Genomic DNA, 26,911 nt, shown 5'->3' on the forward strand with positions numbered 1-26,911 from the left:
CACTTTAAGGACTAATTCCAAAATTCAAGCGCAGTTTAAGGTGCTTGAAGGAAAATAGGAACTTTAAGGTGACAAAGTAGGCTTCCATCACGAATTTGTACAAGTTCCGTTTTGGTGGAATACTACATTCGGGTTTGGTTATAGGTTGAGTTACGTATGGATAGGTTTGCTGGTTAACTTTGGTTTAAAGGTTTAATTAGGTATGGATGGGTTTGCCGGTTAGCTTTGGTTTATAGGTTGAATTATAAGAAAAACATAAGGAATAGAGAATTAACTATCCGTATCTTTGGCCATGGTGGTCATTTTCGGCTGAGTTGTTAATTTTCCGAAAAAATGAAATGCCGAAACATTTCCGGAAAAATTTCGGCAAATCGGAAAAATTAAAAATTGAAATATATATTTTACTTTTTAAAGGTTTTTATTCTAGACTAGCTTACTAATATTTATAATTTTATAGTCTAGAGGTTTAGTTTTACTTTTGGATTCGACAAAATGACGCGAAATTTAAATTCGCAATATTAGGCTAATCATGGAATCAAAATTTTTTCTTTTTTTTCGAAAAAATACGGAATATTTTCCGAAAAAAGGCCTCGGTTATTTTCCGAGCGGGAAACTTTCTTACTTACAACTTTACTTTGAGCGCATTTATTTACTTTGGGACAAAATGAACGGGTGACGTCGCACTGCTGCTTTCAAAAACTATTGCTTTGCTATTGGAACCCAAGGACGAGTCCATGGAAGGTGCAATCGAAATTTAAGTGACTTCAGTAGTGTTGCATAAGCACCCATATTCACCAATAGTGTGGCTAAGACCAATAAGTTAACGGGTTAGGTTTCTAAGTTTAATTGACCAATTTTAAAATTAAATTTTACTTCTACACTATGAGGTATATAAGGCGCGAAAAATGCAAATTAAGATCGATCGAAAGCCACCAACATTCAAAGTATTACAAATAAACCACGAAACTGTAAAGGCTGGTTTGCAAGTTCTCTCCCCACTGGTTTAAGGGGTTTTCCCCCGAGTTCTTCGGTTTCCCCTTCCATAAAAACTTGTCGAGGTTAACGGTAATAGTTCGTGTAGGGAGCTGTTGGCTCGATCTCGTGGCATGCAGGGCTTGCCACCACCCTCCTACGCATTGTAACCCGGCCACCTGAATTAATGGCTTCAAAAGTCGTTTGATGACTTAGGCCTAAGGTGGTGCCTTGGGTATTAGCCTAGCTGATTATTATTTATTTAAATATTGCCTAACGAGGATTTTTTGCGTCGACGCAAAATATTCCCGCAAGGTTGTTACGCGTGAAATAAAAAATAACATTATGACGCGCGCTTGTTAAAATTAAGCTTTAGGCCAAATGCTTGGTTTCCACTAGCATAATGCATTTTAATTTACAAGCGTGAAAACGTTTGTAACTTCTCAAAGGTGAGTGCCGTATCATTTCGAGTGATAGTGTCAAATGCTTATCCCTTTCTTGCGTCGACGTTCCCCTTTTTACCCTAATGAAAACCCACTCTTGAGTCTACGGTTCCGTTTCCACTAACGCGCGTAACGGCGCCTCGAGGCCATTTCAACTTGGGTGCGTACAATTGCTTTTACGCGCGTAATTTCAAATGATTAAATTCAAATTCAAAGAAAAATACAATAGGCGCGCTAGTGGAAACCATGGACGAACTACTGAAGGACACTTCTCGGCAGCTTTTCACTTCACGCTAACGTTCCGTAGCAGCTCACGCGGGGTTAGTTCACGATTTTCTCACCAAAACGCGTTGACTCTGACTTCAGGGGAAATAACATATCACGTGATGCCGGAATTTCCACGTGGCTCCATTTTCGAGCATTTTGAATTTGAGTAACGGTTTTCTCTTTTCAATAATTCTACACGTTCGTTAGTGACGTAAATCTCACGTGACATCCCTTCCACCTTTAGCGCGTTAAAAAATGCACCGAAACACGAGTCATACTTTGCCGGTACCTAGTGTTGTAGAAGGCTAGGCGAGAGGTGTCCTTCAGTAGTTCGTTCATGTGGAAACCTAGGAGCAACAAACACAAGGAGAACGCAGCTAGCCTTTAAACACGCTAACGCAGTGTTGTGTACAAATTTCATTAAACGAGCCTTTACACTGAACGTTTTACGGGCGGGGGGAAGACAATTTCCGAATTTTCCCCTTCCGACGGAAGCAGGCGCTAAAGCGTCTAACCAATGAAAAATGTACGCAAGAAAATCCACGACTTTTGACGGGTTGCGTTCTCCTTGTGGGGGTGCTGTGTTTGTTTCTCCAAGGTGGAAACTAAGGTTAAAGCTTGGTTTTTCTTTACGATTGTACGCAGCCAAAGTTGAGTGACGCGCTAGTGGAAACTAAGACTAAAGCCGGATTTTCATGGACGCTTTTAGCTTGATAAAGTTTGGCTTGAGCAAGAAATAGTTTAAAGTTCGCGCTCACGCTGCAATCGCTTCTGTTTTCAAGAACGCTTGTGTTTTGCACTTGGAGCGTGCGCGTGTGAAAATAGATTGGAACACGCTTCTAGCGCCGATCAAAACAAACTAGATATTTTTACGCCCAAGCGAAAATTTCGCGCGTGACGTCGGTCCATGTGACTTCAGCCAGCCAATGGGTATGTAGTATGTGCTAGTGTTGGTACCGAGGCTTATCACACTATTGTACGCTGTTCGAAACAAATAACAATGAGTTCAACCACAACCAAATTAACCAAAAAGCAACAAAAATAAATAGAAAAAGAAGAGAAAACAACAAAGGGAAATAGAAGTGAAGAACAATTTTATAAGCCATGTAAAGGATAACCCAATAATTTGGAACCGAAAATTAAAAGAACACCGAGACAGAGATGCAGTGAATGTTGCATTTATAGAGTTGAGCAAAATTATGTAAATAGGGTGCACCTACCATCGTTTTGTTTTACACCTTCTTTTATTGTTTTTGGCCTTAATAATTACTAAAAGTTTAAGTAATAACATTTTTTTCTTAATCAAAAGACGTCCGCGATTCGGAGCCGCCATATTTATTTAACGCGGCAGCCGCCAGCTCAAACGGCACGCTAGAAATATCTTGCATCGTGAAAACGCGAAGCGCTTTCCTTGGAGCTTGAGCGCGAAATATAAAATAAAGTATACGCTTCCCACAAAATGGAAAAATCTCAATCTTTTCTTTTTCAAGCTTCAAGCGTCCATGAAAACCCGGCTTAATAACTGTTTGCGTCGACGCTCGTCGTTATGGCATTTTTGCCCAATGAAAACCACTTCTAAAAGAAGTCATATTTTATTGGGATGAGTAGTAACCCAAACGAGATTCGTCGTCTTCGTGTACCCAGCGTCACCTACAATATAAAAAAATAAAACTAAGGCGGACACATACTCTACCGAAAAAAGAACGCGACTAGCAATCGGCACTTCTTCCAAACTCGCTCCAATAAACCCATCGAGCCAATACAGCGTACAACTACATCTGTAGACAAAATAATTAGGTATCGTGTCTATTTTAATACATAATGAGGCAACGAAGTATTGAGATTGCGCTTTCAAAACGTTTCCACGAGGAAGACGTACTTCAAAAATCTAACGTGTCCAGATGAAAAAAAGGATGAAATTTGAACGAGAGGAGGGTGGTTGTCGGCTCTGGCTGATAGCCAGGGAACCTTGACTCGAAAACAATTGCGAATTTGCTAGACGGGTCCTTTTCCTGTATCCTTCAGCGGCGCGTACTTGATACGTATCGTCTCTCTTAAGCCCCAGTCGCTAAACACCACCCCGAAACGCGTCGCTTCCCGCCTTCCAGAGCGCTTCCCTTTCTATGTCACAAGAGGGTTAAACGTTCGCGTCAAGGAGAGTCTCGGATCGCCAAAGTCGCGCCTCAACTCTACTCATCTCGAAATGCCCTGCCAGGAAACGCCAAGAGACTGCCATCAGGGACAATTGAAAAGTTAACTGCCCTTCGTCATTATCAGCAACACCTACAAAAACAGAGCTACGTACACTCCTCTCTATTTCACAGAAGACAAAAACAACAAGATTAAGTTTTGCTTATAAATCTCATCTCAAACAAACACGTTTCTTCTCGAAAATACCCTCGGAAAAATATTCGAAATTGGAAGTTTTGATTACGATAAACTATAAAATAAACAATAAACAATAAAAATGATACGCTGATATTGTACTGAAGATCCAGTGACAATATTTGTTGGGGAAAATACCGAGGGTAAATACCGCGTGAAGGTCCGATAAATCGGAAAATTAGGAAAAATATGAAATCAAAGAAACGTGTCAAAGGCTTTGAAATTTTTTTCTTTCAGCCCGGGTACTTTCGAGATAATGGTCGTGATTTGGGAAAGAGAGCTAACGTACAACGACGCTGGACTTTCGAGTGATTTCCGCGCGTATCTTATCGCTAGCGCGCATTCTCTCCCAGTTTTCTTAACTACATCCAATGACACCTGGTAAGAGGACAAAAGCAATCGGTCGCGAACCAACGTTACTTGGTCGCGGAGTGGGAGGTTCGTCGAAGACAATAAGCGAATGGCACGAGCTATCAGATGATAACGGATCGAATCGAGGGGGTCGGCGCGGAGGGGGGCCAAGACGAACGTTGGCTGGAAGCCGAGGGATCTTAGCCGGGCCTATAAAAGCGAATGGCGTTGCAGTTTCGGGTTTAGTTTTAAGTGGTAACCTTCGAGGAAACCACGGAAAGAAGAATCAGGGGGCGAGTTTATCGCTACCCGCAACGTTTGCGCGCAGACAACTCTTCGCTATTCGGTGAGCGCTCAATTAAGACTTCTCTCTCGACGTATCCGACACGAAGAGAACCGAATTCTTTCTTTTTATTAACCGAACGAAATTAAACGGCGACTTTCAGGAACCCGAACTACGCGCCTATTCTCATCCGAGCTTCACGCTTTTGAAGGTGGATGATCAGTATGGGAAGAACCATGGTTCCTACGATTTGCGTCATCACCGCCACCCTCTTTGTTGTTGCAGTTGCCGGTAAGTGCTACCATTCTTTCTCTATGACGCGATTTAGACTTAAGGAGTTCAGTAACCGGTCCCTGTTTCGAGCTCTACTATTGTTGGTCTATGACGTGATTTAGATTTAAAGAGTTCAGTAGCTTTATCGGGTTTCGAACTCTACCATTCTTGGTCTATGACGCGATTTAGACTTAAAAGAATCCACTAGCCAGACCCTGTTTCGAGCTCTACCATTCTTAGTCTATGACGCGATTTAGACTTAAAAGAATCCACTAGCCAGATCCGGTTTCGAATTCTAACATTCTTAGTCTATGACGCGATTTAGACTTAAAAGAATCCACTAGCCAGACCCGGTTTCGAGCTCTACCATCTTGGTCTATGACGCGATTTAGACTTAAAAGAATCCACAAGCCAGATCCTGTTTCGAATTCTACCATTCTTAGTCTATGACGCGATTTAGACTTAAAAGAATCCACTAGCCAGACCCTGTTTCGAGCTCTACCATTCTTAGTCTATAACGCGATTTAGACTTAAAAGAATCCACTAGCCAGACCCTGTTTCGAATTCTACCATTCTTAGTCTATGACGCGATTAGGAGTTAGGGGGCCCAGTTCGTACAAAGCCTATCGAGTATAGATTTTACCCGGTTTAAATTGATAGAATTGTGGAGTTTTTGTTTACCCAAGTAGATGTACTAAATGTTAAATGTACGAACTGCTACTACGTAGTTCTCGCCATTTTCGAAATCTGCGGCCCTATATCGTAAACGAAATAGATTTCGAACTGGATGTAGTGTTCGACTTCGACATTTTGTGTAGATGATACTCACTCAATTTTTATAGAATTTCGTTGAACGAATTCTCAAATACAGAATAGGGTTATATAGTAAAATATTTTTGCCTTGTGTTACAGCTGTTTTAGCTAACGCGTTTTGAGGAGTATAACAGGCCACTAGGCCGTGTAGAGACATTTGGGCCCCGGGACAAATTACGTCTTCGCGGGCCAATTTAACTGAAATTTTCAAGGGGATGAGAACCTATCAATCTTTTTCCCCCGGGCCTTGGGGAAATGGCTCCCACTGCCCTGATAAGCCACGAAGCGATGAGGAACTTTGCAGTTTCCTGGAATCGGTTCCGATAGAGATTTTATTTTGATAGGAGGATTAAGTAAGCTTAATTTCGACGCTTCGTCGCGAAGGAAGCGTTATTTAAATGAACTAGGACTAGACGGAATGTTGTTTCGTATTGAAAATCGGTTTTAAGCCAATAAATACAACATCGTACATATTGTTATGAATTTCACATAGCCGCGAAAAACAAAATGTTCAAAGTGTATTAACAGAACGAGGTCACTATCCGAATTTAGCTCAACGCGTTAGTATCTCGAAGAACAATGCGTCCAGATAACGGAAGCTACTTGAACTCGTATGACATAACGCGCGGGCCCAGATCGGCCGAGATAAGAATCTTCCAAACTAAGATTTGATTCGGGACAGAACAAAAGGATGTCCGCTTATCGGACGGGGCTATAAACCGAAGTCGAAATCATCCCATTGGCACGTGTTGAGAAAGCGGCCGCCATTATCAGTCCGCTATCTCCCCGATGAGGGGGTTTCTTCAACCCTCAAACAATAAACAGTAAATAAGGGAAAGACCCAGAATACGATATCCTCGATAAAACCAAATCATTTCGTGGTTTTTTCCTTAACAACGTCAATATGCGGATAAGAAAGGGAACACGATGCCCCCCTCCCCCCATTGCAAAACACTTCGCCTCCTATTTCTATTTCATAGGAAATCAATTTCTCAAATCGGTTCATGGTTCCGATTAAATTTCCCCACTTGATAAACCAAATTTAAGAAATAAATAGAGTTGTAAGTCGGAAAATTACTGAAGCTTTTCTTATTCGGAAAATGTTCCGTACTTTTCCGGAATAAAAAAAGTTTTCATTCCATGACAGGGTTCGTACACAATTTCCGAGATTAATTTCCCTGACTTTTCCAGGTTATCCCTGACCAATTTGCAAATTTGCCATGATCATTTTTTGTAGAATAAATGATTGGTTTGATTTAAAATCTTGCCAAATATTTGATATGTAATTTTAATACATCCTTCAAAAATGTATTTGCCTGTTTTTGGGGGTAATTTTAAAATTCCTTGACTTTTTGGGGCACTTTTTAAATTTACTGATTTTTCACTGACGTTTTGGGGACATTTTTAAATAACTGATTTTTCCATGACTTTTTGGGGACATTTTTAAATTTGCTGATTTTTCCCTGACTTTTTGGGGGACATTTTTAAATAACTGATTTTTCCATGACTTTTTGGGGGTCCTTTTTAAATTTGCTGATTTTTCCCTGACTTTTTGGGGGACATTATTAAATTTGCTGATTTTTCCCTGACTTTTTGGGGGTCCTTTTTAAATTTGCTGATTTTTCCCTGACTTTTGGGAACCATTTTCAAATTCCCTGACTTCTCCAGGTTTTCAAGGTCGTGTACGAACCTTGCATGATTAGCCTAATATTGTTCGCGACATTTGCACCTCATTTTGTCGAATTCAAAAGTAAAACTAAACCTAGGCTAGAATAAAAACCCTTAAAAAGTAATGTTTCAATTTTTAATTTTTCCGTTGCCGGAAAATTTTCCTCAATTTGGAAAATTTACCGAAAACTTTGCCGCATTTAATTTTTCCTCTAAAATAAACCTTTATCAATGCGTATTAAATAAACACTCTCCGCATTAGCCCTCTTGACATTGAGTATGGTTGGCTTTCGAGACTTACACACATCCTCAAAAATTACATTCGGATTTTCCATTGATTTTTCGATTGTTGAGGTATAAGCGTAATACCATACGTTTATAATCATATTAGTTCCCTATCTATCCCGTGTTATATCGTTAAAACACTGTTGGTGGACTTATTAGGCCTAATACACGATCTTTGGCTCAATGCCGTAATCGAAGCGTAGGACGTGCATGATAATTTAAAATTCGCGTATTTTTCTCGCTAGAGGGTCTAATCCTATTGAATATAACGTCAATTCTACGTCACTTTACACATAGCCTTCCGTAATTATTTCCACTAACTGACACGCTTGAAATTGAGAGTGGTATACTTATGGTACTGCCTAATATATTCCCAACACTAGGCGAATAGAGACTTAGCATTCTAAAGCTTTGGTCATGCCATTTTTTCCACCCGCAAAATAGCCCGTGTCTATAGGATTTCACATACACATAAAAGCAAGCTTATTTAGTAAATGGTTTTGGGTGCGTCAATTAACAAGAAGTGTCATTGTAATTTCAGGTCCTCTCGACAGAGCTGGATCTTGCGCAAGGCAGTGCACTGGTAAGTTACTACTAAAACAAACCCCCTTTTTGAAAAACACACTAATATTGGTTTCTTCGGCACGCAGAGAACTCGAAATTCAGGTACGAAAATGGAAAACACTACGCTTACGATTACGACATGGAAACGGTCAGCACGTTGGAAGGCGCCACCAAGGACGCCTCCAGGCTGCACATGAGGTGCACCGTCGAACTTCACGTCATCTCCCCCTGCGAGATGGTCATGAGGGTAAGTGGCCATTACGGCAAATCCCTATTTATATTTTCGAGAAGGCGGTATTAGAATACGGCGCTTCAGAAGCAAATGCAATTACCTAATTCGCTAGAAAGAATTAAATATCATCTCGGAATAGAATGACTGGAAAGGGCTTTCGGGAAATAGGCGAAGCAACGAGCGCCCAAGGACAGTTTTCAAAACTTCGGAAGTCTAGTAGAGGCGACAATTGACGCGGAAATAGCCTCTCATTTTCTCTAATACACTCTCAATTGGCGGCAATCAAAGATTTAAAACGTTCTTCATCTTATCAAAGTGCGGTTAACGCGTTCTCAGCGGCGGGATTGGTGGATCGCTAATTTGGTATTCCCCTTCGGACACCAAAATGTATATAGCCCACTGGGAAACCTTTTCAATCCGCGTTGTTGTTGGGTGCAGCTTCCAAACCCCACTCGTTAAAGAAATAACGCAATAACGCTGGCAATTACGTCACGAATTTGCGGTTGACAACTGGAAAGGTTCCTTCAACGCGAATCAAGTAGGTTCGGTGACATCAATTAATCATCTAAGAGAAAAAACTTTTTGAAAGATTCCGATAACGAAATCGTTTTAAGACCTTAAAGAGGGGAAGATTATCAAGGGGGGGGGAGTGAAATTGTTGTTTTTAAACGCCAGATACGGTACCCTGTTGCTCAGATTTAAAGAAAAAATCCTTGTCGAAATCATTGTAAAGTGACCCTTCAGAGATTTTATCTCGACAAACTGACAAGGATTTTCTTCGCCGTATCTCTCCGCCAACTGATTGCGTTACGCGCTTAATGAGATACGAAAAATGGAAAACAGATCAAGAGGCCATAATGGCGTCCTCCTGGCCACGATATCGCACTCCGCTTTTCGAGGGTGCTCGGATAAGAACCGTTTTACGAAAACACTTCAAAATTAAATCACAGTTCAGATAACGGAATGTTTTAGAATCGAGGGTCATATACGTCTCTTTTAAAAACAACGGGATTATAATACGACACCGTTTCGTTAAAAAACCAAAATTGATTACAGAGTAGCCAACAATTACAGGGAAGCCATTAGAGGTTAAATTTTAATGCTTTTATTTATAGTAGATGGCGCCAATTTAAACTTTTCGGCGAAAGGGTACAAATACTAATTTATTATATAAAACAACTTAGACAAAGTTTTATGTAAAAACGTTTCGAAAAAGGATTGTATTTCGCGATTTTTAGATGATTTAAAATTATTACTTTTCAGACTGTCAACGCTACTAAGACTTCGGGTATATAAAAGTGAACCTCTAATGTCGTTACCCGCTTGGCATGACGTGAAAATATTTCTGGATAACATTCATTAACAAAAATTATTTATAGAAAATTTAATAAACTACTCTAGGCCGTTTGGGTTTATCGATAATAACAACTATCCTCAAAAACTACGATTATCAAATGACTAATTACGAAAGAAATTGGAATTCAATACTTCCATTTCTCCGTAACCGGGTTCAAGGCTTTACCCTTGAAATAAGTTGAACTAGGAAATCGAGTTCAATGTGAAAGCTATCTTTTTAATACAAGGATGTAATCCAATATTTTTTCCTAACGCGATATTCAAATGAAGTACCTAAGTAAAAATAAAACACCGAATATATGTATAATATATTTATCTTAGGCGATATGTTTTCATCTCTCTATACTGCCTAACTAAAAGGCGGACGTGATGAAGTGTACCCAATATAAGTTAGGCAGGAAAATTAAGCCAATTTTTTTAATTTTATTTAAGTGCTATTGATTATTTTTACAAATTTTCAATTTTGTTTTAATTTTTGCACTGCTAGTACAATATGAAATATATCAAGCAAATTAATCAATCTAGTTCGATTTTATAAAATTTCTTTAACTCAATTTAAATAAAATTTTAAGATATTTCATGTTTTTATACAGCGGTTTTAACCTCCATATTTAGCTCAATAAATAATTTAGGTTCTAGATAAATGATACTTTTACGAGTTAAAGACAGATTTGGTTTTGGAACGCGTACATTTTGGTTAGTTCCCAAAGTTATACAAATTTGTGACTTCACGGTTTATATTTTTACAGTAATTTATGATAAAAGAATTTGCATATAATTGCTTAAGGCTTAGTACATCAAATTCTTTAAATAGTTTCATTGTTGAATACTAAGGTTTTTTTCAAACCTACTCTTATTATTATTTGGTTCTATAGGATAATTAAAGGTTGTAAATAACAACCAAATAATACCATAATTGGTAACCGCTTAAGAAGGTACGTTTTCCATTTTCAGAGCCTAGGTGGATACTTCTTTCTTAAGAGATTATATACTTCTGATACTATTTATTTCGAATTCAACACCTATTTTTTAGCAGCGATTTAAATGATTGAGATGGTGGAAGTAATAAACATTTATCGGTTTTGCAGTTGTCGGGCGTCACCTTGGAACAGTCTGGACCTCAGGATTCCAGGAGTCGCAGCACTGCCGACGAGGACGGAAGTTTCCGGCGGGCTTTGGAGAGCTACCCCTTGAGGTTCGCCTTCCAAAATGGGCGCGTCGAGAACATCTGCCCCAGAGACGAAGAGACTCTGGAAGCCCTTAACATCAAGAGAGCCATTCTGTCAGCCTTCCAAACCACCACCGGCAACTTGGAAGACTCCGAAAAAGTCATCGAGGTAAGACGTCATTCCGTAAATAAGCCCAGTCTATCCCGACGACAGAAACTTGATCAGTAGCGTTGCTTCATTTAGACCGACGTATCTGGAACATGCACGACAATTTACGAAGCGATGAAACGGGGTAGCAGAACCCAGTCCATCCGCAAGTCCAAGGACTTGGCATCTTGCACTGGACAAGACCAAACCGACATCGCGCCGGTAGCCAGCAAATCTCAACCTCTGCTTAAAGGAACCCAAACTTGCGTCCAAATCTACAAACACAATCGATTGGACAATGTCCAGTGTACGGAAAACCACTTGCTCCGACCATTCTCCAGGCAACAGAAGAACGGAGCCGTTACCAAAATCACGCTCTCTCTGACCTACAAGACCGAAGGACGAAGCTCCTTCACCGGAAACGGTACTGAAGCCCCCGATTTCATCGTACATTCAAACCTAAACTAATCTGTGTCTTAATAATTTTAGAATATTTCTCGAAGAGGCACGAACTTAACTTCGACCGATCGGAAATCGACGAAGACCAAAGGTCCGAAAACGTCCGAATGGCCGAAGAAGCGTTGAGCCGACTGTGCCAAGCTTCCGCGAACGATATCAGGCCCTCCGTTCCTCGTCTCTTCACCACTTTCGTCCACAAAATCCAACCCTTGTCGCACGCGGATCTAGTCAACACGCGCCGTCAATTGGAGCGTTTCTGCCGAGGAAACGAACGCGCCAGCAAGATCTTCACCGATGCCGTGGCCATGTGCGGAAGCGCCGGCGCCGCCCAGATGGTCTCTGACATGGTCAAGAACGGCGACCTCAGCGACGCCGATCTCAATATGTACCTGAGTTCCCTCGTCTTCGTCAAGAACCCCAGCCGAGAAATGTTGGCCACAGTCTTGCCCCTGTTGGACCGCCGGGAATCTTTCTTGGGCGTCTCCTCTCTGGTTCACACCTACTGCACCAAACACGGCGAATGCCAAAACGAACGGGAAATCCAACTGATTGTCCGCAAGATCTCGAGCGCTCTGGGAAGCGACTGCACCAACGACAACAAGGGTGACATGTTGATGGTCCTTAAGGCTTTGGGTAACATGGGAGCCAACACCCAAATTGAAAGTATTCTTCGTAAATGTATGGAAAACTCGGCCGTAGGAGACGAAGTTCGCGTCGCCACGATGCAAGCTTACCGACGAGTCACTTGCGAAGAGACACCCGTTAGTATAACTAGCATTATTTTTATAAAACGATCGGTATTAATGGACCCATTTATATCTTAACAGTTGAACACCATGATGGATCTCTTCCGCAACCCAATCGAAAAGGTTGAAGTACGTATCGCCGCTTTTGTTGGAATCATGAAATGCCCGAACATGGAGGTCATCAGCGCGGTAAAAGACATGCTGAGAAACGAAAAAATTAATCAAGGTCTGACCTTATTTTGAAATTTTATCGTGATATTATTTGAATAATAAAAATGTATACTCTTTTCGAAACAGTTGGATCTTTCGTCTTCACCTTCTTGGAGCAAATGCCCAAGAACCGACGACAGGAACTGTTCCTGAACGATATCACCGACGACGTATCCCTGATGAACAAATTCAACACCGACTTCCGTCGCTTTTCGCGCGCCTACGAGAGTTCCTTCTTCTTGGAATCGATGGGAATGGGCGCCGCGGCTCAGGCCCAATCCGTCTTCACCCCGGAAGGTTTCTTGCCACGATCCATGATGCTCAACTTGACCGTCGACGTATTCGGCAACAACGTTAACTTGCTGGAATTCGAAGGTCGAGCCGAAGGAATGGAGAGGCTGGTCGAATCTCTCTTCGGACCGGGAGGATACTTCCGAGGAAACGCCAAAAACCGAAGGTCCAAAAACACCAAAGAGGAAAGAGCCATCGAAACTATGGGACAGAAAGTAAACGTTACTATTTCGACCTAGAAGGGTCAAATACAATCTAATAATGAACGATAATATTTTCCAGTACAACGCCAAGAGAATGTTCGAACGCGATTCCGTCGCTTCCATCGACATGAAGGTTTTCGGAAACTCCATGATGTACAAACGTTTCGGCATGGACATGCCCAACAGCATGGGAGTCAGTTTCGACACCATGACACTGCCCGAAATCCTCAACGAATTGGCCAAACAACGCGACATCGCTTTCACCAAGAACATCATCTTGTTCGACACCACCTTCCACGTCCCCACCGTCTCTGGTATGCCCCTCAAATTGACGCTCGATGGAACAGCCTCCGTCGACCTTAAGGTCAAGGGCAAGATGGACATGAAATCCTTGGAGAACATCGACGTTTCCGGAATCTTCCAACCAAGGTAAGGATATTTATTTTCAATTTCATTACCATGTCTTAAATATTCTGAATATCTCGTTTTGTCAGTGGTGCCATTGAAATGTCAGCTACCATGTCGGTCGACGCTACCAAGAAAATCACTAGTGGTTTGAAAGTAGTAGCGACTTTACACAGCTCTACCATGGTCGACGGTATGTTGAAAATCCAATCCGGCAAATTGATGAAGGCCCAAATCAACGTTCCCAGAGACAGCATCGAACTCTTCGATTTACAGTAAGTTAGAACACATTCTTAATACCATAGGTTGAAAAAAATTTAAATAATAAATATTGTCTTCCGATAGAACCCGAGTTTTCTTGGTAAAGAACGACGAAGAACAAAGACCGGCCATGGCCTACTCCAACGACGTCAACACCCACCGCAAATGCCTGGGTACCCAAATGCTCGGAATGGAAATCTGCGGAGAATTGGAAGTGCCCAGCAGTCGCAAAGGAATGCCCTTCTTCCCGTTGAACGGACAGACCTTCTTCAAGACATACTTGCGAAAGACTGACCCAACTCTTTCCCGATACGACTTCGACATGAGCTACGACAACCAAAACGAGAAGATGGAATTCTTGGTTAAGTTCAATACCCCTGGATCCAGCGTCGACCGTGAAGTGTCCACCCTCTTGCAAGCCAACTACGCCGACAACGACATGACTTTCAACCTCTTGGCTCGAAGCCCCAACAAGAAATTGACCGTTACCGGTAAAACACGTTTTTCTACTAGATTATTTGTAGGCCCATTGCTTCGTTTTTAATACTATTGATTTTCATAATTAAAATTTACAAATTAAGGAAAGCACAACAACAATGACGCCGAACGAAGGCTTAACTTCGCGGTGGCTGTCGACGATATGGAGAAATTCTCCGTCGACGCTTCCATGCTCTTAACCGGTGACGCCGAAGGCATCCGATATTCTCCATCTCTGATCATTCGAGGATCGGCCAACAACGCTCAAAACCTCTTGACCATCCGGGGAAACACCCTCATGCGACCTAATGAGAAATACAGCGCCGACCTTTCAATCGAAGATTTGACCACCAAGGCCGTCGTTCTAAAAGGTAAATTGATTCATTCATCGTATCAATTTTGGACGATAAAAATCTAATGTTTGTCCTCTTTCGTAGGAGAAGTAACTCTCGGAAACCGCAACGAAATCCAATTGGGTCTTTCATCCAGCGCAGTCGACGTCAACTTTAACGGAATGATCACGCCCCGAAAGAACCAGTACACTGTCAAGGGATCCCTCGACTACAAACTGATGGGAAAGAGAACCGAAAAATTAGAAATTCAAGGAAAATTCCGCGACCAGTCCGCCAGTTCCCTGACGAAATACTCGACTCACGTCTCGCTGAGCAACTCCCTCTTCCCGCAATACAGCACCGACATGCAATTCGAGACTCAGATGACCAACGGCCACATCGAAAACAAACTCGACTTGAGCGTGGGAGACAAGAAAATCACCACCCCCCACAAGGTCACCGTTTCTCAGATCTTGAAGTACGAAGGATCCAGGTCTAACAACAGGGTCGAAGCTAGTTTCCGAATCATCTACCCGCAACAAGACATTGATTTCTTGATTAAGGGAGAGCACCGTAACACCGCGACTTCAACCGACGAGCAAATGACCATCCGAGTTGGACCCAAAAACGAATACGTCATGGTTTCCAGCGGCCTGATGCAAGACCGAACTCTGCGCGTCAACTACAAACTGGACAGCACTTTGGGCGGATCAGTTTGCAACATGGAACTCTTTTTCCGCCAGGAAGAGGACAAATACATCACCACTCTGGCCTACGATCACTACGGAAAAAGTTTAGTAAAAGCCGACATGACATTCAGCGACAAAAGCAACGACAAGAACATGGACTACAACCTAAAAGCCGACGTCGTCGCCGGTCGAAATACAAAAATGATGGCCAGCGCCAAGGTTAAATCCACCGAAGGCCGTCATTTTGTCGCCGACATGAACGCCGACATGGGCGAGGGAACTTACGGAATTACCACCCAATACACTTTCGTCCAATCGCTCAACCACCGTGTCTCCGCTTTGGTACAAATGCCGAGAAAGGCTTACAGCGCCGAAATCGTTACTGAAGGAAATACCGAGCAATTCACCGTCAAGGGCGAAATTCTAGGCGATCGCAAGATGACCGTATTAATGCAGCTACTAAACAGGGAAAACCACAAAACCTGCACTCTCAACCTGATGTTGGACGCAGACCGCGACACCGAAAACAGCATCAGAATGGACTCCGAGTACAAACGCAACGACAACAAACATCAAGGCAGCTTCAACCTTTTCTACATGGGAAAGAGGATGTTCGGATCTTTCGACGGAAACGCCGAAGGTAGTTTGAGCAAACGCGCCAAGGGCAACGTCAATGCCGAACTGACCTACGCCGAAGGTTCTCGAGTCAAGCTAGAATTCAACGGACACTTGAACAAGAAGACCGCCGGAATCAGCGCCCAAGGCGATCTGAAATTGCAAACCCCAATTCGAGGAATGGAAGACATGTCCTTGAACATCCAACACGTCCAATCCGGCAACGAAATGAAGAACGACATCAACGCCGAATATAGCAAGGGAAAGAAATTATCTCTAGTGACCGAAATCAAGGCCAGCTCCGACCCCAACAACGAATTCTTGGACATCGCCACACGCCTGGCTACTCCCTTCCGTCGATACGAATACGTTTCGGGCAAAGTTCTGTTGAAGAGGAATCCATCCGACTCGAGCTTTACTATCATGGGTCGACGATCTAGCAAAGTTTTCGAACTTTCGGGAGCTCACTCTAAAACTCCCATGTCGGTAACTTTGAACGTGACCACTCCTTACGTTTCTCTCAGCCAAGGGTCTTTCTTCCTCGCCGTCGAACCTACCAACGAAGGCCGATTCAAATCGCAAGCCGAGATTATGTACAACAGCCGTCACCAATACACCGTAGGCGTAGACGCTAACACCGAATACACCGGAAGACAACGAACCTGCTTCGTGGATCTTACGGCTACCACCACCATCAGGGATTACGAAAGAATGCAAGCTAAAATCAACTACAGCCACGGCAAACGCGGTTTGAGCGGAGAATGCTTGGCTACTCTCAACAACGAGAAAATGACGGTCGGATTCACCGGCAACAACGGAAACTCTCGATCCGGAAAACAATTGGACGGGAGACTGTACTACTCTACCACCATGAACAACTACGGTAACGGAGACATCACCGCCAAATACGTCAGCGACGCTAGTAAAATCGCCACCACTCTCAACGGAAAACTTTTCAACGACGCTTCTTTCGAGAGCGAAATGAACTACAACACCGGGGACGCCACCGAAGTCAGCGCCAATTTCAATAGCAAGAACATGATCGGACGCGTTTGTACGGTCAACGGAAACTTCAAATTGGAATCGACCAGACTGACCCTCAACGGAAATGTTAACAAGGACGATTCCGTTAACAGAATGGACTTTGTAGCCCTGTCGACCAACGCCAGAAACCAATACAACGGTCACGCCAGAATGAATATGGTTGCCCCCGATCTCGGAATGAGGGACGTTCGCTTCTCCGTCGAACACCAACGACAGAGCAACGTCATTACCACCCTGATGAGCGCCTCCATGGAGAGATCCGAAATCAAGGCTTCCCACGAACTCAACTTCAACGACTTTGCCAACTTCAACAGCAAATTGAGCGTAAACACTCCTTCGAAAAGGTACAGATCCGTCTCCGTCGACATCAATCAGTCCTTCAACCGAGGCAATCTGATCCACAGCAGCGAAATCACCAACTCCGGACGCAACGTAGCCACTTTACAATGCGAATACCGTAGCCGAAGATCCAGTCGTTCAGCCAAAATTAACTTGGTCACGCCTTTCGAAACATTGTCTAGCTTGACCGTAGACGGAAACTTAGAGATGGATACCAACGCTTTCTTCTATCAGCCAAAGCTGTCGGTTACTTTCAACCAGAGAGGTCGATTCGAATTCGAGGCCAACGCCAATCAAGTCAACAACATTCCGAGCGTCATGGCTAAACTGACTTCCACCATCCGCGGTATGGAAGACATGGCTTTCTCCGGAAAATACGATTTCAACAACAACGAAAAAGTGATCGAAAGCGCTTTCAAATACGACACAGACAGAGAAATCTCCGGCAGAGTCTCCTACGCCATCAACAAGAACGTCTACACCAGCCGAGCCAGTCTGACTACCCCCTTCAGAACCATGCGCACCGCCCAATACCAAGGAACGCTCTCTCTGCGAAGAAACAACAAAGAAGCCGACATTAAGGTCAGCTACGACAACAAAGAAATCGCTTTGAACGGAAAGTACACCCCGACTTCCTTCTCGCTCAGTTACTCGACTCCGTATTACGGATACGAAAACGCCCTTCTGACCGGCTCTTACTCCGGAAACGTCTCCAAATTAGATTGCGAACTCCGATGCGAATACTCTCCTAGCAACAAAATCGTCGCTATCCTCGCTCACGATATGACCGAAAGACTGAACACCCGTATGAACATCAACACTCCATTCCGAGGTTACAGTAGCATGGTCGTCCAAGCTCAAACTGAAGTGGTCGGAGCCCAGAAATCGGCCTCCTTCATGGCGCAACTCGAAAATCAGAAGCCATTGAGATTGACCGCTTCTACCGACCTTAGCGACACCGCTCTGAACGCCAAATTGAACTTGGAGAGTCCTTTCAAGAACGCCGAACTCGTATCTTTGGACGGTTCCTTGATCAAGCAAGGCCGAGGCCACCGATTTTCCACCAACTTGCAATACGGCCCCGAAGCAAACAAGAGAATGACCATGAACGGAGAGATGGTTTTCGGGAACAAGAACAGAATCACTCTGTCAATAGATACTCCCTTCCGCCCTTGCAAGAACGTCGAACTGACGATCACGGCGAACGACGAACAACTACGAGGAAGCCTGCAATATGACGATCCAACCAAGAGAATCGACTTGACCTGCTCGCTCAAAACGTCGTCTTCCGGATTCGAAGGAAACTTCGATTTGCGAACTCCCTTCAAGACCATGGACAGAACTTCCGTGGGGGCTCGCTATTCCAACCAGCAAAGCGAAATTAACGGCGCCCTCGAGCTCTACCTTCCATTCCAAAACGTTCAATACTTCAAAGGCGAAGGACTCTTGAAAATGACCCCGGGTAACTACAACTTCGAGCTGAAAACCAAAACCCCGGCCGAAAGCTCCCAAACAATGAGCGTCAGCGGATTCGTCAGGCGTTCAACCAACGAGAACACCTTCCAAATCAAGGCCGACAACATCGCCTCCAACCCGATCGACATGTCCGGCTCCGTCATGGGTCCGGATAACAACGGACTTTCCCAGGCTTCACTCAACGTTAACTTGGGACGCAGAAACGAACACAGTATTAAGGCTTCGTTGAAAAAACCCCAAACCGGAGAAATCAACTCCAACCTTCAAATGAGATCGCGTTTGTTGGAAAACAACGAACTGAACGCTAGAATGAACGTCAACTTCGCCGATAAAGGTAGAATGACCTTCGACGCCAGTCTCGAAGACCAGGTTACCACCAACAAGGTTTACGGATCGCTCCGATACAACAGACAGGGTTTCGACTACGAACTGAAACTGAACATTCCTCGCGTCTCCCGGGACGAAATTGCGGCCCAGATTTCTTTCACCAACGCCCGCAAGGTCGTGAACGGAAAAATCAGCCTCAACGCCAACCAAGAACCCCACTCTCTCGAATTCATCTTTGACGGCAAAGATAACTCGCAAACCACGATCAATATCGAAGCTCGATGCCGATTCCTTCCAGCCGGACTCGTACGCGTCGAAGGAAAAATGGTTCAGCCGAAAGAAAACTCGGCCGTCTTAACCGGAAAACTGATCAGCAAGGACGAGCACACAGTCACCGCCAAGTACAACTACAACAAGCGCCCTTTCGTCTCCCTCGACGGAAGTTTGGACATTGAATCCCCATTATTGCAAAAGCGCACCGTTTCCGTTTCCGGAAACCTCGTAACCGATCCAAACCGACGATTCGAATCTAGTTTGGTTATCGATGGTCTGAACAACGGTCAAGCTCGTTTAACCATCAACCTCAGGAGAGAGGAAGGACGATCCTTGGACGGTTTAATCAACTTGAACTTGCCCGCCGGCCCAGTTAGGATGTTTAGAGCCGACATGAAAGCCAATACCGACGGAACTCCTCAAAACAGCGAATTTTCTTTGGACGTTGAAACATCCCTCCAAAATGTAAGACACATGAGCTTGAGCTGCAAGAGTAAAACTTCCATCACCGCTTTCGATGTCTCCCTCAACACTAAATTGCCAATTAACGGATACGAATCGGTTTCGCTTTTGACCACCGTCCACAAGAACCTGGAAATGACCAAGATCCAGCCGAGAATCACTTTGACCCTCCCAGCCGACAAATACGTTCTGTTTGGAAACTACGAAAACACCGACAAATTATTGGCTTCCTTGGGTTACGAAATGCGATCCCAGAAGGGAGAGGTAGGAATCGAAGTCAGCAGCGACCATGTAAAACTGAGCGTTCAAACGCCTATCCGAGGACACGAATACTACGTCATCAGCGGAGACGTCAAGAATCAAAATAACAAGAGGATCTTGAGCGTCACCTTCGAAGACGCCCGCTCTCGCCGATCGAACTTCCAGGGATCCATGCGCTACCACAACTTGAATGAATTTCAGGTCGAGACCAGATTGACCACTCCCTACGCCAACTTCCGGGATTTGAGTCTTAACACGCGCCAACATCTCCGACGCGGAAACATGGTGACCTCTTTCTCCTTCAACTCCGACGGAAAAGCCGTTGCTTCTCTCGATTCCGAGCACGAAACTAACTCCAACGGTTGCACCGGAAAATTAGAGATCGTCACTCCTTTCGAAACGGTTCAGAACTTGAAATCGGTGCACACTTTCAGCGCTGAGAAAATAATGGCCTCCAGTGAATTGAACGGTGACAAGGTCGTCGACTTGGAAGCCACCTACGACAGTCGTGAGAAGAGCTTTGTTTTATCCCTACCCCTCATGCCGTACAACCTCAGGGGATCCTGCAAAACCGGCTCAGTCTTAGAAATCTATCTCCAGAGCGTCACCCCTAAGCGCACCATGGTCTTCAGCACCTTGCTGGAAAACAACGATCGTCTTTTCCACCACTCCAGCGAAATCAACTTCAACGAGAGGGATAACTCAGTCTTCTCCTACGATTTCCGTATGGCTACCCGCAATGGCGGAGGCAACGAAATGGTCGGCCGAGTCAAATTACCGGTTAGATCCGTCGAATTGAGAGCCGAACAGGCCCCTACCGCCAACGGAGACGTTGTTACCTTTAACCTTCTCTTGGACGCCGCGAGGAACCCGAGCAAAAACTTGAAATTCATCATCGAACACTCCGAAACAAGCGGATACAAAACCGTCGGTCGCAAAATTCAATGCACGTTCTCGAATCCTCAACTTAGAAAGGTAAGGGATTTCTTTTAATAAAAGCGAATCTTAGGTAACGCTAGAAAATTGTCTATTTTCTAGGAAATGACCGCCCGCGCCGAATTCAACATCAACGCCAAGGAATTTCTGGCCCGCGCCGAACTCGAATACTCTCGGGACCAACAGAAGAACCTCGTTCTAGAGATCCGCGCCCAAGACCAATCTCAAAACAAACGCGAATGTAATTACAACGTGGTCGTTATGGCCCGCAACCCGGCTGCTCGAGTCGACCTCAAAATCGAAGGAGACATGATCAACAACAACGAGGAAATGGGTGCCGGACTACAGATGAACTTCTTGGGTCACAACGGACGCGAAAGAATTAGCGAGCTCCGCGGAAAAATCAGAAAACTAGAACAAAAATTGGAAATGATGGTGAGACCATTTTCATTAGACGACAGCTTTACAATAATTAACATTTCGTCTTTTATTTGTACTTAGACCCGTTTGAACGAAGACCGAATGGAATTGATTGGCCGCATGTTCAACCGTGATCGCGAGTTTACCGTCGAATTTGACACCAAGGTCAACAGCGAACCCACCACCCGAGGACATTTTCGCGTCAGCAGACAGCACCGCAATATGGACTTCAGTCTAACAACCGGCGAAGGTACGTTCATTTAAAAGAAGGTTAAAACAAAAATGGAAATACCGGTATTGACTCGATTTTTGACTTTTAAACAGAAACCATGAACATTAAAGCCAAAATGCCCGAGGACTTTGTTCACGTTGAACTCGCCCATTCCAACCCGAAAAGCACTCGCGTGTCTGACGCCCTCTTCCACTTGAGCTTGAACAAGGATCGCGTCTTGGAGTCACGCCTCAACTACAGACCTGACCTAATGAACGACATCAAAGAGAAGGCCAACTCCATGTACAACGATGGCTACCACAGAAGCGCACGGTACGTCGAGGACACTATGAGGGGAGCCAACCAAGAAATGGACTACGCCTCCAGCCGAATGAGACAAATCGCCGAAAGAGAAGTGACGCCCTTGACCAGCAACCTCCAGTCCGATCTGAACGAAATTAACAACGACTTCCAACGAATGGCCTACAACGGCAAACAAATGTACAGACGCAACGAATTCTACATGAAATCCATCCACGAAACCTCCAACGAAATGATTGGGGCTGTGAGGTAAGGGCGATTAAAAACCATTTTAATCTGATAAAACGTAACGTCGAATCTTCTTCATTTAATCTCTAGCGAAATGTGCTCGACCGCGATGAACTCCGTTGGTAATTCGTTAAGAGCCACAGCCAGGTTAGTCACCGATGCATGCTACGTCGTTCTGAGAGGATTGAACAGCGCCTTCGACAGCGTGTCCGCTGGTTTGGAACGAGTCCAAATGAAGGCTATGGAAATTATGGAAAATATGCAAGAATACTTGGATGAAAAATACAACGAAATTTTCTATCACCTCGTTATGTTTTCCATGGACATGGGTGACGCCATTGACGACACCTTGGCGTATTACGGCGAAAGAATGGCCGCTATGATGGAACCCATCATGAACAAAATGGGACCCTACTTTGAGAAAATCGGCCAAATGATCAGCAGTGAGTAACATTAACTTCGTATAACTGAATAATGATAAATATTAACCAAAATATTTCTAATACCCCGTGTTATAGACGGCATGGAAAGAGTGTGCGGAGAAGACCAATGTCAATCCATCAAGAACATCATGTCCCAATTTTCCTTGGACGACATCGTAGAGTACTACCGTAACACCATGGACGCCGCTTACCAAATCGCGAGCCACACCGCCAGTTACGTCAACGCTATCTGCAAGTACATCCGCGATCACGAGCAACTCAACAACTTAAACGAAATAGTCACCAAGGGCTTAGACAACGTCCGTCAAACCGCCTACAACTTGGGAATCGACACACTGGCTTTTAACATTTTTGAGGAAATCTACGCCAAGACCACGAAGATATTGTTTACCACCTTGAAGAAAACTCTGCAAGACTTTACCGACTTGAAGAGCAGCGTCCACTTTACCATGGAGCCCGAAAATGGTCGCATGGAATTAAAAATGAGATTGCCAGTCGTCACCTCCGGTTTGGTCTCCCTCAACGGCATCGACCAGATCGACTTTAGCCAACTGAACGCTCTGAAAGAAGCCCTATTCGATCCCAACAGTTTCTCGGACTTTTACTACAGAAACAAGAAGTACTTGGACCCTGACTACTACCTGCCACCTTTCGAGGGCAAAGCCATCATCGCCGGAAACCAACACTACGTCACCTTCGACAACTTCCACTTCGATTACGCCGGAGAGTGCTCCTACTTGTTAGCCAAGGACTTTGTTGATGGAAACTTCACTGTCTACGTCAACTACATTCAGGACGACCGACTACGCGCCGTGCGCAAATCCATCGTTACCATCGTCGACGGCGTCAAGATGGAAATCGGCAGCGACTACAAAGTTACCAAGGACGACGTTAAGGTCGAACTGCCCCAAGAACTGACTCCCGACGGATACACCAAAGTGACGATGGACGAAGGAACCATCTTGATTACGGACGAGAAGCGAGGATTCGAAGTTAGGTGCAACTTGGAACACGATATCTGTACCGTCAAATTGCACGGATTCTATTTCGGAAAAACCGGAGGACTTTTGGGCAACTTCAACAACGAACCCGCATTAGATCAAATGACCCCTGAGAACCGATTGACCGACAATGTCGAAGAATTTGCCACCAGCTACAAACTTGGAGGATCTTCTTGCAGGACCTCAAACGTGGCCAAACCGAACCGAAACGAGCCGGAAGCCACCGAAGAATGCGGAAAGCTCTTCAAGTCCAACAACTCCCCATTGAGGGCTTGCTACAAATTGGTCTCCCCAACTCCATTCATGAACATGTGCGAAAACGACTTGTCCAACGTCCGCCGATCCAACGAGAGACAGAAGAAGAGCTGCACCGCCATCGCCGCTTACTTGGAAAGATGCCGAGACGAAGGAGTCGAACTGAGAATGCCCAAACATTGCAGTAAGATATACCTTCCTATTTCCAATATCAATGCGAAACCCTATTACGAACCACTTTCTGAGAGACTAGCCTAAGATAGAAGGTTCGGGTTTCGTTTATTTTGTTAAATATATACTAGGATTAAGTTGGTCAACATTTGCAATTTAACCTTATCCATCTTTTTCGATACGTATATCGTCTGAAAAATTGATTTTATACTCCGCATAACTGTGTCATAACACTTTAAACACATTCCTATCTTCTTATTTTTCAAATTTACTTCCTTTACGAATTAATTAAAAGTTGTGGTTGAAGATAATTGAATTCATTCTAACAAGTCAACACAACCTGAAGCTGAGGGGGGCTTTTAACCCATTTAATGTCAGGCGCCAGTACTAAACATTCGTGGGTTTCACCTTAAGATACGGGATCCGTAAAAATTAAGAACGAACCTTTTCTTAAAACAGTACGCTGCGAGAGGCACGACAACCAAGAAATGGAAGGCGGAGAAATGATCAAGATCACCAGTCCAACCGCTAAATCTTCCGACGTAGTCTTCCTAGTGGAACAGGTTCAATGCAACAAAGACACTACTCAAATCTTGAACCGATTGGCCGTCGCTCTCGAGGACCGGCTCCAAAGAAGCGGCTTCAACAAGATCCGTTTCTCAGTCGTGGGCTTCGGAGGCCAAGGCATCCACGCCGAACCACACATCGTCACCACCGACGGAAAGGCCTTCGGAAACGCTAAATCCTTGAGAACCACCTTGGACAATCTCCCACTCAACAACGTCCAAATGTCTTACAACGTCTTCGACGCTCTCCGATTCGCCGCCAGGCTTCCGTTCTTGGCCGGAGCCAGTAAGACCTTCGTTCTAGCAAAATGCTCTTCTTGTAGAGCCGAAGAAATGAAGGTTTGTAGGGTAACATCGAGGATATTTTATTTCAACCTAATTTCCGTCGGGCAAATCCAATTAATTCGCGTCTGATTTTGGATAACAGGGAGATTACAGCGAAATGCTCAGGACCATGTTGGACGGAGACATTACCCTTCACGGCCTCTTCGATATGGACTTGTATAAATCCAACAAATTCAGGAAGGTTCTTGGTAAGAAAATCAATCTGCATTAAAATATCGGCATAAGTATATAACTTTGTTTCGCGTAAGTGTGTCCGTTCCCAATATTTCGCGTGTTAAATTGTTAACGAGAGTCATGTCTAGAATGACCACACATTTTGGGTGGACTTAAGACCTAAGGTTTTTGACATTTTCGGTGCTGCTTAGTGGTTTGTCGCGGAGGTGATCTCTATAAATTGTTGGGGTAATATACCCTCTAAGTCGCGTATTTATCTAGCTCGTCGTCTTGGTTATGAAGTCAATTCTACGTCAGTACACACACATCCATCACCTAACACACTTACGGAACGCAATTATAGGCTTTTGATATCGGCAAGCCCCAATTGTTCAAAAACTAATCACTTAACTACCGAAACAGGTTTCGACCGCGAATTCGCCTACACCACGAAGGACAACCAAGGAGACAAAGATCTTAAGGCCGCGTTGAGGCTACCTAAGGACCTTTGCGTACCGCTCTCACTCGAGATCAACGGCTCCATCTTCATCACCAAAAAGATGCTCATGAAGAAGACCGAAGAGAAGAAATACTCCGACACCTTCGTCAACAGGATCATGAAGACCCTCCAACCGCCGGAATGCCAACTGTGCGAGTGCCTCACCACTAACTACGGAATCGGAAAGAGCGTCTGTCAAAGATGCGTTTCGCCCGTCGTCGCCAGCATGACCATGGTACCATCAACTTTTCAAATCAATACCATTTCGAAGGCTGGGTTGTTTCAATTTTTAAAATAGATTCATTTTATTTTCAATCGGATTATTTACTATTTTACTTTATTTTTTAATTAACCATTTGCACGCCTTAGTAATGTAGATTTAAATTAATTCCCTTAATTTTATTTCATTAATAGTAATTTAATTTCATCCCGGTTGTCAAACTATTTATGTAAATTTTCACGAATGCATAGAAGCCAAAGAAACGTGATAGCTATCAGTTTGACACTTCCAATTGCTTTAATTTGAAGTTCCCTGACACCCGCCGCCCAGTTCAGACTGGATGACTTAGGCCTAAGGTGGTGCCTTGGGTATTAGCCTAGCTGATAATGATTATTATTATTATAAGTAGCATGTTTTGACTTGGGGATAATTTAGACACAAGGGCGCATTCTGCTGGACTAAAACTTGTTTGAATCAGTTATTAATTTTCATACTTATGGTATTATGTTACTTATGATAGAAGTATAATAGATTTAAATCCGAACGCTGCGCGAAGGATTTAAAATCGTTCGAAATGAATATATTGAGACTAAATTATATTTTTATTTAATAGGATGGCATGGATTTCTACGACGAGGAAGTAGCACCCGCTCCAACAATTAAGGCTACCCCAACTAAAAAGAGCTTGGAGTTGCGAAACAAAAACAGAAAACCAAAGAACAAACCTGAGAAATCCTCATAGTCGCGTACAAAAAAAAATGTGTTTATATTTTAAAATAAATTTTGTAAAAATCACTTGTTCCCATAAACAAAAAGTTTAATTTAGAATTATAACGTTATTCTTTACCCAAAAAAGCATTTGTTCTTTCATTTAATTAAAAGGTAATCATTGTCCCCCCTCCCAATTGTTTATTCAGCCCATTTTTCCTCCCCTCCTATGAAAAAGGACTCGAGTACACTTTTTTCAGTTTTATTATAGAATGAACTTCAATGAAGGAAAAAAAAGTGTATCAAGTGTATTATATTTATAATAAAATTAAGTAAAAATTAATATCTGGACTCGA

General features: G+C 43.7%; 1 protein-coding gene across 2 annotated transcripts; it reads left to right on the forward strand.

Moving 5' to 3' along the window:
• The first annotated feature begins 4,663 nt into the window (after positions 1-4,663).
• Positions 4,664-26,898, forward strand: LOC149942725 (uncharacterized). Of its 2 annotated transcripts, none has more exons than XM_090179781.1 (23): positions 4,664-4,764; positions 4,865-4,992; positions 8,282-8,323; positions 8,391-8,551; positions 10,981-11,229; positions 11,305-11,632; positions 11,698-12,428; positions 12,495-12,639; positions 12,711-13,129; positions 13,197-13,546; positions 13,612-13,797; positions 13,868-14,274; positions 14,365-14,631; positions 14,698-21,053; positions 21,117-21,449; positions 21,516-21,684; positions 21,759-22,215; positions 22,285-22,637; positions 22,713-24,077; positions 24,524-24,978; positions 25,058-25,163; positions 25,552-25,862; positions 26,461-26,898. In XM_090179781.1, exons 2-23 carry the CDS (start codon positions 4,917-4,919, stop codon positions 26,587-26,589), a joined length of 13,395 nt encoding a protein of 4,464 aa, XP_090035907.1. In that variant the 5' UTR covers positions 4,664-4,764; positions 4,865-4,916; the 3' UTR covers positions 26,590-26,898. The 2 variants fall into 2 exon arrangements, with proteins under 2 accessions (XP_090035907.1, XP_090035908.1); XM_090179782.1 differs by having other exon boundaries at positions 24,524-24,969.
• The last annotated feature ends 13 nt before the right edge of the window (positions 26,899-26,911 follow it).

Source organism: Leiobunum rupestre, chromosome 6, assembly GCF_980474605.1.
Source record: "Leiobunum rupestre chromosome 6, qqLeiRupe1.1.hap1, whole genome shotgun sequence".
Lineage (NCBI taxonomy): Eukaryota > Metazoa > Arthropoda > Arachnida > Opiliones > Sclerosomatidae > Leiobunum > Leiobunum rupestre.

What these genes read in the sequence shown, in the direction of transcription:
- LOC149942725 (XM_090179781.1), top strand. Translation starts at nt 4,917, where the DNA reads ATGATCAGTATGGGAAGAACCATGGTTCCTACGATTTGCGTCATCACC. An exon ending in CAAGGCCGTCGTTCTAAAAG is followed by an intron (nt 14,632 to 14,697) that starts GTAAATTGATTC and finishes CCTCTTTCGTAG; the next exon opens with GAGAAGTAACTCTCGGAAAC. An exon ending in CAGTCTAACAACCGGCGAAG is followed by an intron (nt 21,685 to 21,758) that starts GTACGTTCATTT and finishes ACTTTTAAACAG; the next exon opens with AAACCATGAACATTAAAGCC.